Raw genomic sequence first — 13272 nt, forward strand, 5'->3', positions numbered from 1 at the left:
CAAAAATAATAAATAAATAAATAAACAAACAAATAAATAAAATTTAGCATTCCTGGGATTTATAATCCTTTCAGTAAAATAACTAAAAATCCCCCAACATTCTGGTGAGGGAAAGCAGCCCAGTACAACACTGCCCATTGAATGACAAAGACACTAGTAGTCGTGGGGAAGAGAAGGAATTTGGGTGTGTCTTCCCAGGGTCACTGATGACAAGTCACTATCATGACATGCTTGGCAGAATTCAGGGCCTGGGAGGGCCACTGCCGCGCTGGCCAGCACATGTCTAGGACACAACAAAAGGGCTTTTCCACATGTCCGTTTGCCAAGGATAAAAAAAGTACTAGCTCATTCTGTCCTGGTGACAGCTCGTTACAGAGCAAACTCCAGAAACCTTTAAAAAGAATAACCACCCTTCCCTGAACACAGCCCTGCCCGCTACTTTGGGCCCCTGGACACTGCCATCTGCTCTTACTTACCTGACAAGTGTGACACAGAAGCATCTGCCTTTTGAAACCTGTTTTCAGTTTGATTTGTATTATCCTGAAGGGTAGCCTTCTTCAGCAACTGGTAGGCTTCTGTTTCTATTGATTAAAGAAAAACACAGAAATACCACATTTTTTACTGCCCAGAAAGCAGCTTTTAAAATTCTTCCTATAAGATGAACACTTCTCAAATGCATGCAAAATAATTATTTTTTGAACTGTCACTTTTTAGACATTCTAAAAATAAAAACAATTTAGTTGAAACCAGGTTTCAAGACTCAAAGACAAGTTGTATGAGTTTATTTGAGGCAGCCAAATTCTAGTCTGTGGGTCTGTGGATAGGTTCACCATCACAGTAAAACAGTTTCACTCCCCTCTGGGCCTTGTAGAGGAATGAACCAGAATGAACCAGAAAAGAAAGCAAGCCTTCCTAGGTTGCCAGGTCACTCAGAAACTCTCTTTGCTCTGGCTCTTGGGCTCTCACACTCAAGTGCAGGGGCTCTGGGACAGGGCTGGGGGAATGGGGAGAGGGTCAGGAAGGGTGGTGACAGCTGGATGAGTTCAGAGTCCCACAGCTGAGGAAATCTAACCAAGTCTTGCCACGGGGAAGGAGCGAGAACGGGTTTGCAGAGAGCAAAGCCAGGCGTCCACAGGGATCAGCGGCAGCCTGCACATGCTCATGTTCATAGGATGCTCTTGGCCATGCAGTGCTTCTAATGGCATCTGCTATAAGTGAAATTGGGGAAGACTGTTGGGAAAAACAGTAAACAAAAATACATAAAGAACCTGAGTGACACAACCTTCCCCATTACTCTAAATTTCAAGAGCACCCAGATGAAATGCAGGATGAAGAATCAGAGTTTCAGCACAAACATAACAAAACAGCATCCATGTCTACATCTTCAACGTAACACAAAAGGAGTCCCACTGTCAATGCCAGGGGCTGGCAACAGGTTGGATTCCTGCTTTCGCTGGCTTCATTTAAGGACTTAACCATGAGACCCTATTACTGGATTAAAACTACCATCACACTGAAGAATAAAAATACAACTTACCTTGCCCTACTGAAAATCAGTCAAGATAAAAATGAGTACTTAAAATGAACATTATACTTTGGAATATTAAATACTATATAATTAAAATACATACAGATCAGGGATTCTTCGCTCTGAAGATAATAAATTCTAAGGCAACACTTTTTTAACATTGCTGGATTGTGAAATCAGTTTAGGTCATTGAAACTAGTATTTTGAAAAATCTAATAAAGAAAACGTCAGAAACAGTGCATACAAAGGGGAAAGTGCTGTTTTGTGTAATGTGTGTGTGGGGGGGGCGGGGGGGGGGCTGGGGTGAAAGTGTTTCCTGGTGAGGCTGGTCGCACTGTCCTAGGATGGCTCCAATGGGATCGTGTCGTGATGCCCTTCGGCTAATCCTAATATCCGTGTTACTTCAAATACACTGTAAGGTAACTGTGAAAGAGGGACAATATTAATAAAATCAAAGACAGAGTGTCTGAATTTCTAAAGGTAAGAAATCAGTGTAAAAGAGGTAAAAATGCCCTGTTTTGTTTTTATTTTATAAAAATCAACCAAAAAGTTTTTCAGCTCTCAGGATACAACTCCAGATCTTAATGACCCCATGTTATTTCTACATTCAATTAAACTTATTTTGTCAAGGAAAAGATAGCAAAGATGGGAACTTAAAAAAAAAGGAGCAGCTTCTTGATAAACAAAGCCTCCTGGCCACTGGAAGCTGGAGCTGTGCACTGCAAATTCATTTCTCCATTGTCGAAAGGCAAATCACTTGACTCCAGTGAGACGGCGCTCCTGCTTCTCAGAAACCAGGAAAACGTGTCACTGGCAATCAGAAGGGGATTTCTGTGAGAAGTATCAAGCTAGTAGTCCTGAGGTAATTTCAGATTTGGGGGGGATTAAGCATTCTGCCCAAACAGAAGAAGGGCTGATAGTATTACTGGTTTGAGGTTAGCAAGGGAGGAAACTGCCAATGTGAAGTGAAATCACTTCTAGCAACAAGGCACCATTCTGATACTCTGGAAAAGACGAGCCCTTTCTATGCTCCACACTTTCCATCTGGTCCCCCTCCCTTCCTTCCTGAAGAGTGCGAGCTCAGGAGCTTTTGGCTAACCACCCATCCTGAGATGGCTCACTCTCCTGCTCCATTCAACCAGAGCCCACCACTTCCCAATCACCTCACTGGTGTTTCATCCTTAAGCCTCTGTGGCCCTTCTCCAAGCAGAATCACCGAAGCCCACCTGGGCAGTTTTTATTTGGGATGCTGCTGCCCTGACCTGAGTCATAAAGGACTGGCAAGATCAGGCTGAGGACTGCTGGGCACATCTCTCACCCCCAATCCCAGTGCACACTCTCTCCAATGGTTTAAAGGCAAAGTGAAGTTTAAAAGGTACAAAGATGAAGTGCATTCACTTAGAGGAATGACACTCACTGAGGCAGGACCACAGATGTCAAAGCAGGAGAGGGCAGAGAGCCTAGCACTGTTGCCGCCCAACCGAGGATCAGATGCACCAGAGCTGGAGTCGCTCTCCCTATGCATCACCCCCCTATTTAGTCAGAATTGTTGCACAAAACTATTTATGAAAGTCTGAGAGATGATCTACATAGGAAAAACAAAATTAATAAGGGTTGGTTAAAACAAATTAGAAGTGGTTAAAGGATACATAGTCTGCATAGAACAAGGTCGGAGAAGGGAAGGAAAGTTCAGGTATTGCAAACAGACTGGACAGGATGGGCATTGCGGATGCAGATGCCTCTGGGGCCAAGCAAGTACCTCCAAGGAGTGACTATGGCCAGGCAGGAGCAGCAGGAAGCGCCTGCCCTGTAGCAGGCAAGGAGGCACATGACTTGTCCATAGAGCACAGCTGCTCCTTGGCTCCAGCCAATTGCTGCCTGGTGGGAAGGTGGGCCTGGTCTTGCCAGACTTCTGCCTTTTCTTTCTTCTTTTTAAAAATAAAACACTGCACAGACAAAACAGAACATATTTGTAGCCTCGAAACTAGATGGTAGTGAGCAACTTTTTGTGTTCACTGAAAGTGGTACAAGAACACTTAGGAAAAAACTGCAGCCAAATAATACAAGCTAGATATCAGGAAAAGCTTTCTTGTTGAAAGGGTTGTTGGAACATGTTATCCAGGGAGGATGCATCAGCTGTATGAAGATTTTTAAGGGGCTGTCTGTATCAAACAGACCAGGTTTCAGACTCTGGAGGCAAGAGTGTATTTTTTTTTAGGAGTTCTCAAACAAATCAGACATCCTCCTGAAACAGCCCAGAAGACTTGGCCGGGACGCTAGTTTCATGAAGCAAGAGTGTAAAGCTATGGATGTGAGGTTTGTGGTAATTCAGGCCCAGGATTTTTTAGAAGAAACACAGTGATGAACCAAGCAGTTAAAAGCTCCACTTTGTTGCTGCTCTGCAAATTCATAGTTATTAAATGAATGAACAAATAAAGGAGCAAAAGTAACGAATCAAGAAGTTCAAGTCAGTCTGTTACAAGCAAGGTAGGGACAAAGTCAATATATTTCCAAGGGAAAAAGATTTTTGTTTTCTCAGCTGCAAGTAAACTGTAAGTCTGAAAATTTGAGGATTGGGTGTTTGCTTTAATGGTTTCACTTTCTAGCCTGACTTAGAAATCCAGGGAAACACTTCCTCCCATTAGTAAAGTTAAACTCTCAGAAAATACTGAGTAGTGAAAATGTTTAGATTAGACAAACATTTCTAAAGAATACAATCATTTTCAGATGGAATGTTCTGATACACACAGAAACACACACGCATGCTCAAGCTTTCAGTTCTGAATCTTTGTTCAAGCATTGATTATATATTCAAATCTGTGTCAAGACTTAGTTTAAAAAGTAGAAAATATTGTAGTTCAAAATGTAAGGCAAGGCAAGGAGGGGCATCCCATGCAGTCTACAGCTCCAGAAGGTGAAAATCTATCCTTGTCTATTAACTCTTGACTGATGACATGAGATAAATGTATTTTCCCTTACTTTGTTACATAAGCTGCCTGAACCCAATCATCTATCTTTCTGCAAAGTGCTGAAGGATCGCTGAGGCTGTTTTTTTTTTTTCTTTTTGATATGCGTTTTGTGTCTGGAAAATAGAAACAGCTACAGAAAGAAAGTGAAAACATGCTGAATAAAGAGGTGGGAGAGAGATGATGCTGAGGAGAGGAGAAAGAAAAAGCCTCAACTTCTTATCTGTTTTCCTCTTTTATATGCAAATGTACACCTGCTAAAATACTTCTAAATCTACAAATAAAAAGAAAATATCTGATGAACAAGTGCTTTTAACACCCCATTACAAGAGCCAGACAAACACATGGTTCACCAGTCTCTAAGGGGTGTCTTGGAGGCAGGGAATCTGCCCATTGCTTTTGCAGAAATCCTTAATGAAAAAAAGAGTTGGGCTCGGAGAAAAAAATAACAAAGGGCGATGCCAACAATCCTATCACTACGGCTAAAAAACCGACCTTGAATTGACAGAGAACTGGGCATGTTTGAGTAAGGAAGGATAATTGCTATTTCTATATGAAGTTAAAACAAAATCTGAAAAATATTCTCTGTCCACTGAGTTTCTCAGTATTGTTACTTTTCACATATTTCTACACCTACGTGTTTTTTCAAATTGTACTACGTGTGTTGCTGACACTGCAAACTCGGTCATTTTTGCAAAATAAAATAAAAATTGTGAGATATGTTTCTTAAGTTACTTCAAAAGATAAATATTAACACTGAGAATCCAGAAATCATTTGCCTAGTAATCTACTTAAATAAAAATAAGGGCCGGGCGGGGTGGCTCACGCCTGTAATCCCAGCACTTAGGGAGGCTGAGGCAGGTGGATCACTTGAGGTCGGGAGTTCGAGACCAGCCTGACCAAAATGGAGAAACTGTAACTACACCATTGCATGGTGGCACATGTCTGTAGTCCCAGCTACTTGGGAGGCTGAGGCAGCAGAAAAGCTTGAACCCGGAAGGCGGAGGTTGTGGTGAGCCAAGATCGTGCCATTGCACTCTAGCCTGGGCAACAAGAATGAAACTCCATCTCAAAAAAAATAAATAATAAGGAAATAGGGCCGGGCACAGTGGCTCACACCTGTAATCCCAGCACTTTCGGAGGCTGAGATGGGTGGATCACTTGAGGTCAGGAGTTTAAGACCAGCCTGACCAACATGGTGAAACCCTGTCTCTACTATAAATACAAAAATATAAAAATTAGCTGGGCACAGTGGCAGGCACCTGTAATCCCAGCTACTCAGGAGGTTGAGGCACGAGAATCACTTGAACCTGGGAGGTGGAGATTGCAGTGAGCCGAGATCACATCACTGCACTCCAGCCTGGGTAAGACAGCAAGACTCTGTCTCTGGAAAAAAAAAAAAAAAAAAGAGAGAGAGAGAAAAAAAAAAATAGAGGATGTCGCTTTTTTCAATATTGAAAAAAAAAAAAAAAAAAGGATTTTTTTTTTTTAAAGGCAGGAAGATACACAAGTTTGGGTCCATAACCAGAATCACTTTTCATGTCCCGACTTTCTGCAATAAACTCCACTCCACCTGTGTAGACCTGGGCCTGCAAATTCCATTGTCAAGGTTGCTCTCTGCGCTCTCCGGAAGAGGGCCGATGCATGAGAAGAGACCCACCTAATTCACATGAGTTGTCTGGCACTGCTTCAGAAAATAGAGATTTATGTCATAGTCCTAATTTCTATGGGTCAACTCAACAATTAAACCTGAAAACAAATTCCAGGCTTGAAACTGACCTTTAACTGACATTCCCCAAATGAGCTGGAACACTTTTGCTTGCCATTTAACACTGTTCAGTCGTGAGAGGTGAATTTTCAACTCTCAACCTCATGACACCTTTAACTTTTCAACTTGAGTAATCCTGGTCAGAAAGCTGTATTTTATTGATATAAATAGCTTTTTAAAAAACAGTATATTTTAGCCCTTTGTACGCAATGATTTATTTAATGAGAGAAATTAGAAATGGCAATATTATCTTTACCATTATTTATGATAGGTGCAGGAATAATTACTATAGAAGATGAACTGGATGCTAAAAATGTAAAATATGAAGAAGTCCATCCTCATTCCCTGTAGTTGGTTGAATAGTGTTGTTCCCCTCAACCCGACAAACTCATGTCCTCCCAGAACCTCAGAATGTGACCTTATTTGGAAATAGGTTCTTTACAGACATATTAGTTAAGGTTCCCGAGATGAAATCATTCTGCATTTACCATGGGCCCTAAATCCCATTTCTGATGTTCTTCTAAGAAGAGCAGACACAAAGACACAGAAGAGAAGGCCAAGTGAAGACAAGAGGCAGAGACAGGGCTTATACTCCCACAAGCCAGGAGCCACCAGCTAGTGCCTTCAGAGGCAAGGGCCCTGCTGATGCCTGGATTTCAGACTTCTAGCTCTCAGAACTGTGAGAGAGTGCATTTCTGTTGTTTTAAGTTTGTGATTCTTTGTTACAACAGCCCTAGGAAAATAATACACTCCAACCCCTGATTTTATTAAAATATTTAAAGCTCGATTTTGTCTTTCAGAGTCTTCTGCGTAAAATAAGGGTGCTTCACAACAGGACCTATAAGGGTTCTTTTGAACTGAGACCCCTGCTCCATAGTTCTCAAACCTAAGAAGTTACCTGGATGTGTTACAAAGTACTTATGCCTGGGTGCCACTCCCAGAGGTTCAGAAATAATTGCACAAGGGTGTGGCTGGGGCATGGGTATGTTCTAAAACTCTACATGGGATTCTACCATGAGCCACTGGGGAGAATTTCTCTGGCATTTATGAGTTCATCTCCTTGAAGGTAGAAGCATCCAGTCCAGAAGATCCATCAGAAAGATACCTTTCATCCTTTAATGACCAGGTTAAATAAACAGCACTGTCCTGCAATATAATGAGGACTGTTTTGCTATGGCAAGTAGCAGGGAGCAGGCTCCATGGGTGAAGCCCCAGCAGGCTGAGCCCTGGCACAGAGACAGGGCCATGTGGACTTTCAGTGGACAATCTAGCAACATATGGCGGTTCCCCTGGTTTGGCACAAGCTGGGGGTTTCCTGTACCAGGCACAATCGGTAACATGTCTCAACTGATTCTTGTCAGGAAAGTGCTTCTGGGACAGGACAGGTGAAGCACATTCTCGGTAAAGCCTCAGTAGTAGTGGTGTTATGCCACTGTGCTTTGGGAGCCCAAAGTCATCACTGCAGTCTTTCCTCCCAGGATAAATCCAGTCACCAGTGACAACCTAGCCACTGTATCTTTCCAGCCCTTTTCCGAATTGATGTAAAACTCAAGCAGTCACATTTTGGGAAGCACTGCCTAGAACTCCAAGTGGCACCCTCCAAATCTAAGCTGACCTCCTGGAAAGATTCTAAATGGATGTCTTAGGAAATATGCAAGGAAATATTACCTTGCATAGTTCAGCTTGCCAAAGAATATCCATGAGGAATGGCACAGTCAGGCAACCACTTTCAACACAGCTTGACCAAGAGAATTGGTGTCAAAAGAACGACAGGCTGAATGGACATTCTTAGAGGCTTAATCCTCTTGAGATAAAAGCTGAGAGCCCTTTTCACATGGAGCTTAAGGAGACTAGTTTTGCCAGGATGGGCACGTGGGGTGGGAAAAGTACTGGTGGAGTGAATGATTGAAAGAGATAGTATTCTGTCCTGAATCAATAAGCATTTAAGAAAATTCCTTAATATCCCCATTTTTATTCATTTGACAAATTAAGTGCCCACTCTGTGCCAGATACTGTGCTAGGTTCTGTATTTTTATGACATTTAGCATAGCTGCATCATCTGCTAAAATTAAAACTCACTTAATGCTGAAAGGTAAATTTAGTGTGAATACAAACAAAATTGTCAATGTGGGAAATTTTCACTTTGGGGATATAAGTAGTTCAAAAGGCAGACTTTCTCTCCCAATCTAGATAAGCATCACTTTGCTCATGGCCTGAGTGTTTCCGGCAAACTAACCTGTATATTAGGTCAGGAAGTATTTCAGGGAAACCGACCTCCCAGCAGCCCAGCTGGGCTCAGGTTTGCCCCACTTTATAAAAGGCCTTCCTCTTGGGATGAGCTGCATTTGAAAATCCTTGCATGCTGCCCACCTCTCCAGGCCTAACCCAAGTGAAAGGAAAGGCAAGCTTTGTTTATCATTGCTCTCAGAAGCAGCTTTGCAAAGCTCATCTTCTGTTATGATGTACACTGATGTTTAATTGATCCGGACATCTTGATGCAGTTGTCTTTTTGGTAAAATAAAAGAGGCAGGGTAGGCCGGGCGTGGCGGCTCACACCTGTAATCCCAGCACTTTGGGAGGCCAAGGTGGGTGGATATCTTGAGGCTAGGATTCAAGACCAGCCTGGCCAACAGGACAAAACCGTCTCTATTTAAAGAATACAAATTTAGCCGGGCATGGTGGAACGTGCCTGTAATCCCAGCTACTCAGGAGGCTGTGGCACGAGAATCGCTTGAACCTGGGAGGCAGAGGTTGCACTGAGCCGAGATTGTGCCACCGCACTCCAGCCTGGGTGATGAAGTGAGACTCTGTCTCAAAACAAATAAACAAATAAATAATAAAAAAATAAAATAAAATAATAAAATAAATAAAAGAGGCAGGGCAGTGAAACGGAAGGAGTTCAAGGGCCCAAATCCCAAAGTCTAAGTTTAATTCAAGATCTAACACACTAGCAACATGGCCTTGAGCAGGACACCTTTCTAAGTTTCTCTTTGACCATTTGCAGGGTGAGTACTAATGTTTACCCTATAAGACTGTTGTGAAGGTTAGAGATGAGGGAGGCTTAGTGAGGGCAGGGATCCCATCTTCTGTGGTTCCTGGTATCCCAGGATTCAGCCCATGTAAAAGTATTAATTAATTAATATAATTAAGGATTTTATATATAATTATATGTATATAATATATTGTATCAATACATCTAATTATATAGTACTTATTATATACAGAAAACCATACATTTATAGATACAAAAATTCATCTTTTTTTTTTTTTTTTTTTTGAGACAGAGTCTTGCTCTGTCGCCCAGGCTGGAGTGCAGTGGCACAATCCCGGCTCACTGCAAGCTCCGCCTCCCGGGTTCACGCCATTCTCCTGCCTCAGCCTCCCGAGTAGCTGGGACTACAGGCGCCCGCCACTGCGCCCGGCTAATTTTTTCTATTTTTAGTAGAGACGGGGTTTCACCATGGTCTCGATCTCCTGACCTTGTGATCCGCCCGCCTCGGCCTCCCAAAGTGCTGGGATTACAGGCGTGAGCCACCGCGCCCGGCCCAAAAATCCATCTTTGATTTCCACCTGAATTCTTTAGTGAACAACAACTAGACTAATAAAAGGGGTAGAATATATTCACAACAACAGATCATACAGGCTATGGAATACTGACTCTGTGTTTGTGGGTGGGGCATCGGTGTGTGCCCAGGAGGGTTTATATGTAAATCTAAACACAGAAAACTCGCATGCTCCATAATAATGATTAACAAAGCAGATGCCTTCAAAGTGATAGCAGACTCTTTAAGGAGGAGCCTCAGCCAAGATGACCTCCATTTTGGGGTGATAAGCAAATGAGAAAGGGAAATGAAGAGATGAGAATGCTGGCACACTGGATTCCATTAGCACAGAGGAAGAAGCACAGTCCCTTGGCATTAGAAGGAATGTCAGGGGTCACAGAGGCAATAATTCCTTCCACGATGCCTCTTTTAGAGAGCCACAGGGCCAGGCAAGGTGGCTCATGCCTACAATCCCAGAACTTTGGAAGGCCAAAGCGGGCAGACTGCTTGAGCTCGGGAGTTTGAGACCAGCCTGGGCAACATGGTGAAACCCCATCCTATAACAAATATAAAAATTAGCCAGGCATGGTGACACACGCCTGTAGTCCCAGCTACTTGGGAGGCTGAGGAAGGAAGATCACTTGAGCCCAGGAGACAGAGGTTGCAACAAGCTGTAAGCACAACAATGTACTCCAGCCTGGGCGACAGACAAAGACCCTGACCCTGTCTCAAAAAAAAAAAAAAGTCATGGTTCCTGCCATGGTTCAAGCACTCACACCTGGAAGATACTGAACTTGGTTTTGCTGAAATGAAGAGCTAGAAAGTTGTTTTGTTACTGAGCTACACTCTATAATTAAGCTCGATAAATATTCTGCCTGGTATATGGCAGCTCCTCAAATATTTAAAAAACTACTGTGCCCTTCTCAGGCTAAACATCCCCAGGACCCCCTCATTCTGATAAAGATATGACTTCACAGCTTCCCACCCCCAATCTCCCGTGACTTCCCAGATTTCACCTCAGCCATGTCTTCTCTTATACTTCTCTTATACTTCTTCTGAAATGGCTGAAAAGCAAATAAAGACACACAGAAGGATCCCACACTGAAGAATAGCACTTCTGGGCGCCTAAAGTTACTACTGTAACCTTCTCATCAATTCAAGGAACAGCTGTAACAAACAGCTGTCAGTCATAACATCTGGGTGTAGTTGCACTAAAGCAGCCCAAAGTTTCCTTATAAAGCAATCTCACATACAAGAGAGCTTCCCACAAAATGAAACCACAGAAAAATGTTGAAGATAATTTTAGTGTATTGAGGAAACTGGTGCCCCCATTGGACTCACTGCTTTCAAAAGTGTTCCACATACATGTGTGTATGTTTCACAAAGCATGTTCCACAGAACATTAATTCTGTTGCCTGTTAACAGGAAAAATTCCATTTTCAAATAAATGATAAGTTATCTGAAACTCTAGGATCACAATTTTAAAAATTCCTTTGCTGAAAGTCTTCTCCAAGTCTTCACTATGTTTCTATGCATTATGCATACTGCAGAGAGAGAGAGAAGGATCATGCAGGGCTTGGCAACAAAATATGTATTAATTGATGTATTTTCTGGGTGGAGCACTGCAAATAACACATTTTGGAAAATGCTGCATTAGCTCATCAATACTTGTGGGGCAGCACACACATCAGGGGAGGTCTGCCGCCTGGTGATCAGGTGCCCGGCAACGTCTTCCACTGTGAGCAAGTAAGGGTTACTAAGGGCACACAGGTCCCCCCAGGCAGAGATGTCTGGGCCTTGACCAATGAGATCTTCAGGAATACTTCAGCAGCTATTTCGGATATTTCTCTATGGATTTTCTCATGGGACTAAGTGGAAGTTGGAAAAGTATCATCAAACTCTTCTTGAGATTCCTTTTTGATAAGGTAACCATCCTTCTGGATTTGAATCTCAATTGTGTTCTCAAGTGGCAATTTCTTGCAGAAACTAACGTAGCAGTACTACCGGGAAGCACTGTCTTGCAGGCGTTGCAGCAGCACTGTACTTGTGCGGGTCTTGGTTCCAAGTGGCTACCACAACTCAAGGAAGGTATGCAGGTCCACAAGAACAGACTAAAAGTGTCCACTCTTCCGGGGGCTCATCTCACAATGGCACTTTCTGTGATGCTGCATCCCCATTCTCTCTACTTCTGTTCTTCTTTGAGTTTGCTTTGTGAGGCTCCTCATAGCTGGTTTGGAAATGCTAGGGCTTGTGGGGGCCAGCACAGAAGACCAAGAACACTAATAATGTTCACATGAATGTTATTATATATCACAGATAAAACTGAGTGTCTAGTATCTGCTTGGCACTTTCACAAATGATTTCATTTAAACTTTAAGACAATCCTATTGGGCAGTATGTCTGCTTTCCCAATAGAGAGACTCAGAGAGGGTAGAGAAACAGAGCAAGGAGTAAAGAGCTGACACTGAAGGCTGGTTCCAAAGCCCCAGTCCAATTGCTACATTTCCTTACCCTTCAGGGGACAGCCTCTGGAATATTTCTTTTCTTTGAAATATTCTAGAAGGAATGCAGCCCATACAAACACAACCAGCATGTACTCAGACAAACAGGACACTCCAACAAAACTATTAAAAAGAGGCAGACAGACTCTATCTTAAATTAAACTACGTACTTGCTTTACTCTACCAAATGCAAAATCTCCAAACAGTTATGCCAAAGTCACAAACATTTAATAAAGGGATGATGGTCAAGAACTTAAGAGATCAAAGTAGCAGCAATGATGGACAAAGCAACAGTATTAGTAGTGCCAAGGTGCGTGAGGCCCTCAAACATGAATTTCATGGGAGGTCCCTGGGTGGGGAGAGTACACTGGCAAGGACAGAACAGTAACACCTTAACAAAGTATATGGCTTTGCTAAGTTTTTAAAAAATTTCCAAAGTTTTTTTTTTTTAATGTCTAATATTTTGGCACAAAATAGGTACAAAGCATTTTTTTTTTTTAACTGCCAACTATTGATGGATCAATGGCAGGTTGTTGGAATTACAATTTCTTTTAAAATCTTTTTCTTTTTTTTTGAGACAGAGTCTCGCTCTGTCCCCCAGGCTACAGTGCAGTGGCGCAATCTTGGCTCACTGCAAGCTCCGCCTCCTGGGTTCCCGCCACTCTCTTGCCTCAGCCTCCCAAGTAGCTGGGACTACAGGTGCCCACCATCACGCTCGGCTAATTTTTTGTATTTTTAGTAGATATGGAGTTTCACCATGTTAGCCAGGATGGTCTCGATCTCCTGACCTTGTAATCCACCCACCTCGGCTTCCCAAAGTGCTGGGATTACAGGCGTGAGCCACTGCACCCGGCCTTTCTTTTAAAGTCTTAATGGCAAATAACCCAGGTTGCTTCTAGCCATATTGCACTTCTTTCTGCATAAGGGAGGATGTGAAACCCTGGTACTTAATTATCCATTTTCTTAT

At 42.7% G+C, this 13272-nt stretch overlaps 1 protein-coding gene across 6 annotated transcripts in view; it reads right to left on the bottom strand.

Annotated features, from left to right (window-relative positions):
- Positions 1–13272, bottom strand: part of KIZ (kizuna centrosomal protein) — a 119229-nt gene that overhangs the window by 16894 nt on the left and 89063 nt on the right. For all 6 annotated transcript variants that reach the window (XM_017945061.2, XM_009216635.2, XM_017945060.2 and 3 more), the window contains one exon: positions 477–581. In XM_017945061.2, the coding sequence (XP_017800550.1) occupies positions 477–581 (105 nt within the window). The remainder of the gene's footprint in view (positions 1–476; positions 582–13272) is intronic.

Source organism: Papio anubis, chromosome 16, assembly GCF_008728515.1.
Source record: "Papio anubis isolate 15944 chromosome 16, Panubis1.0, whole genome shotgun sequence".
NCBI lineage: Eukaryota > Metazoa > Chordata > Mammalia > Primates > Cercopithecidae > Papio > Papio anubis.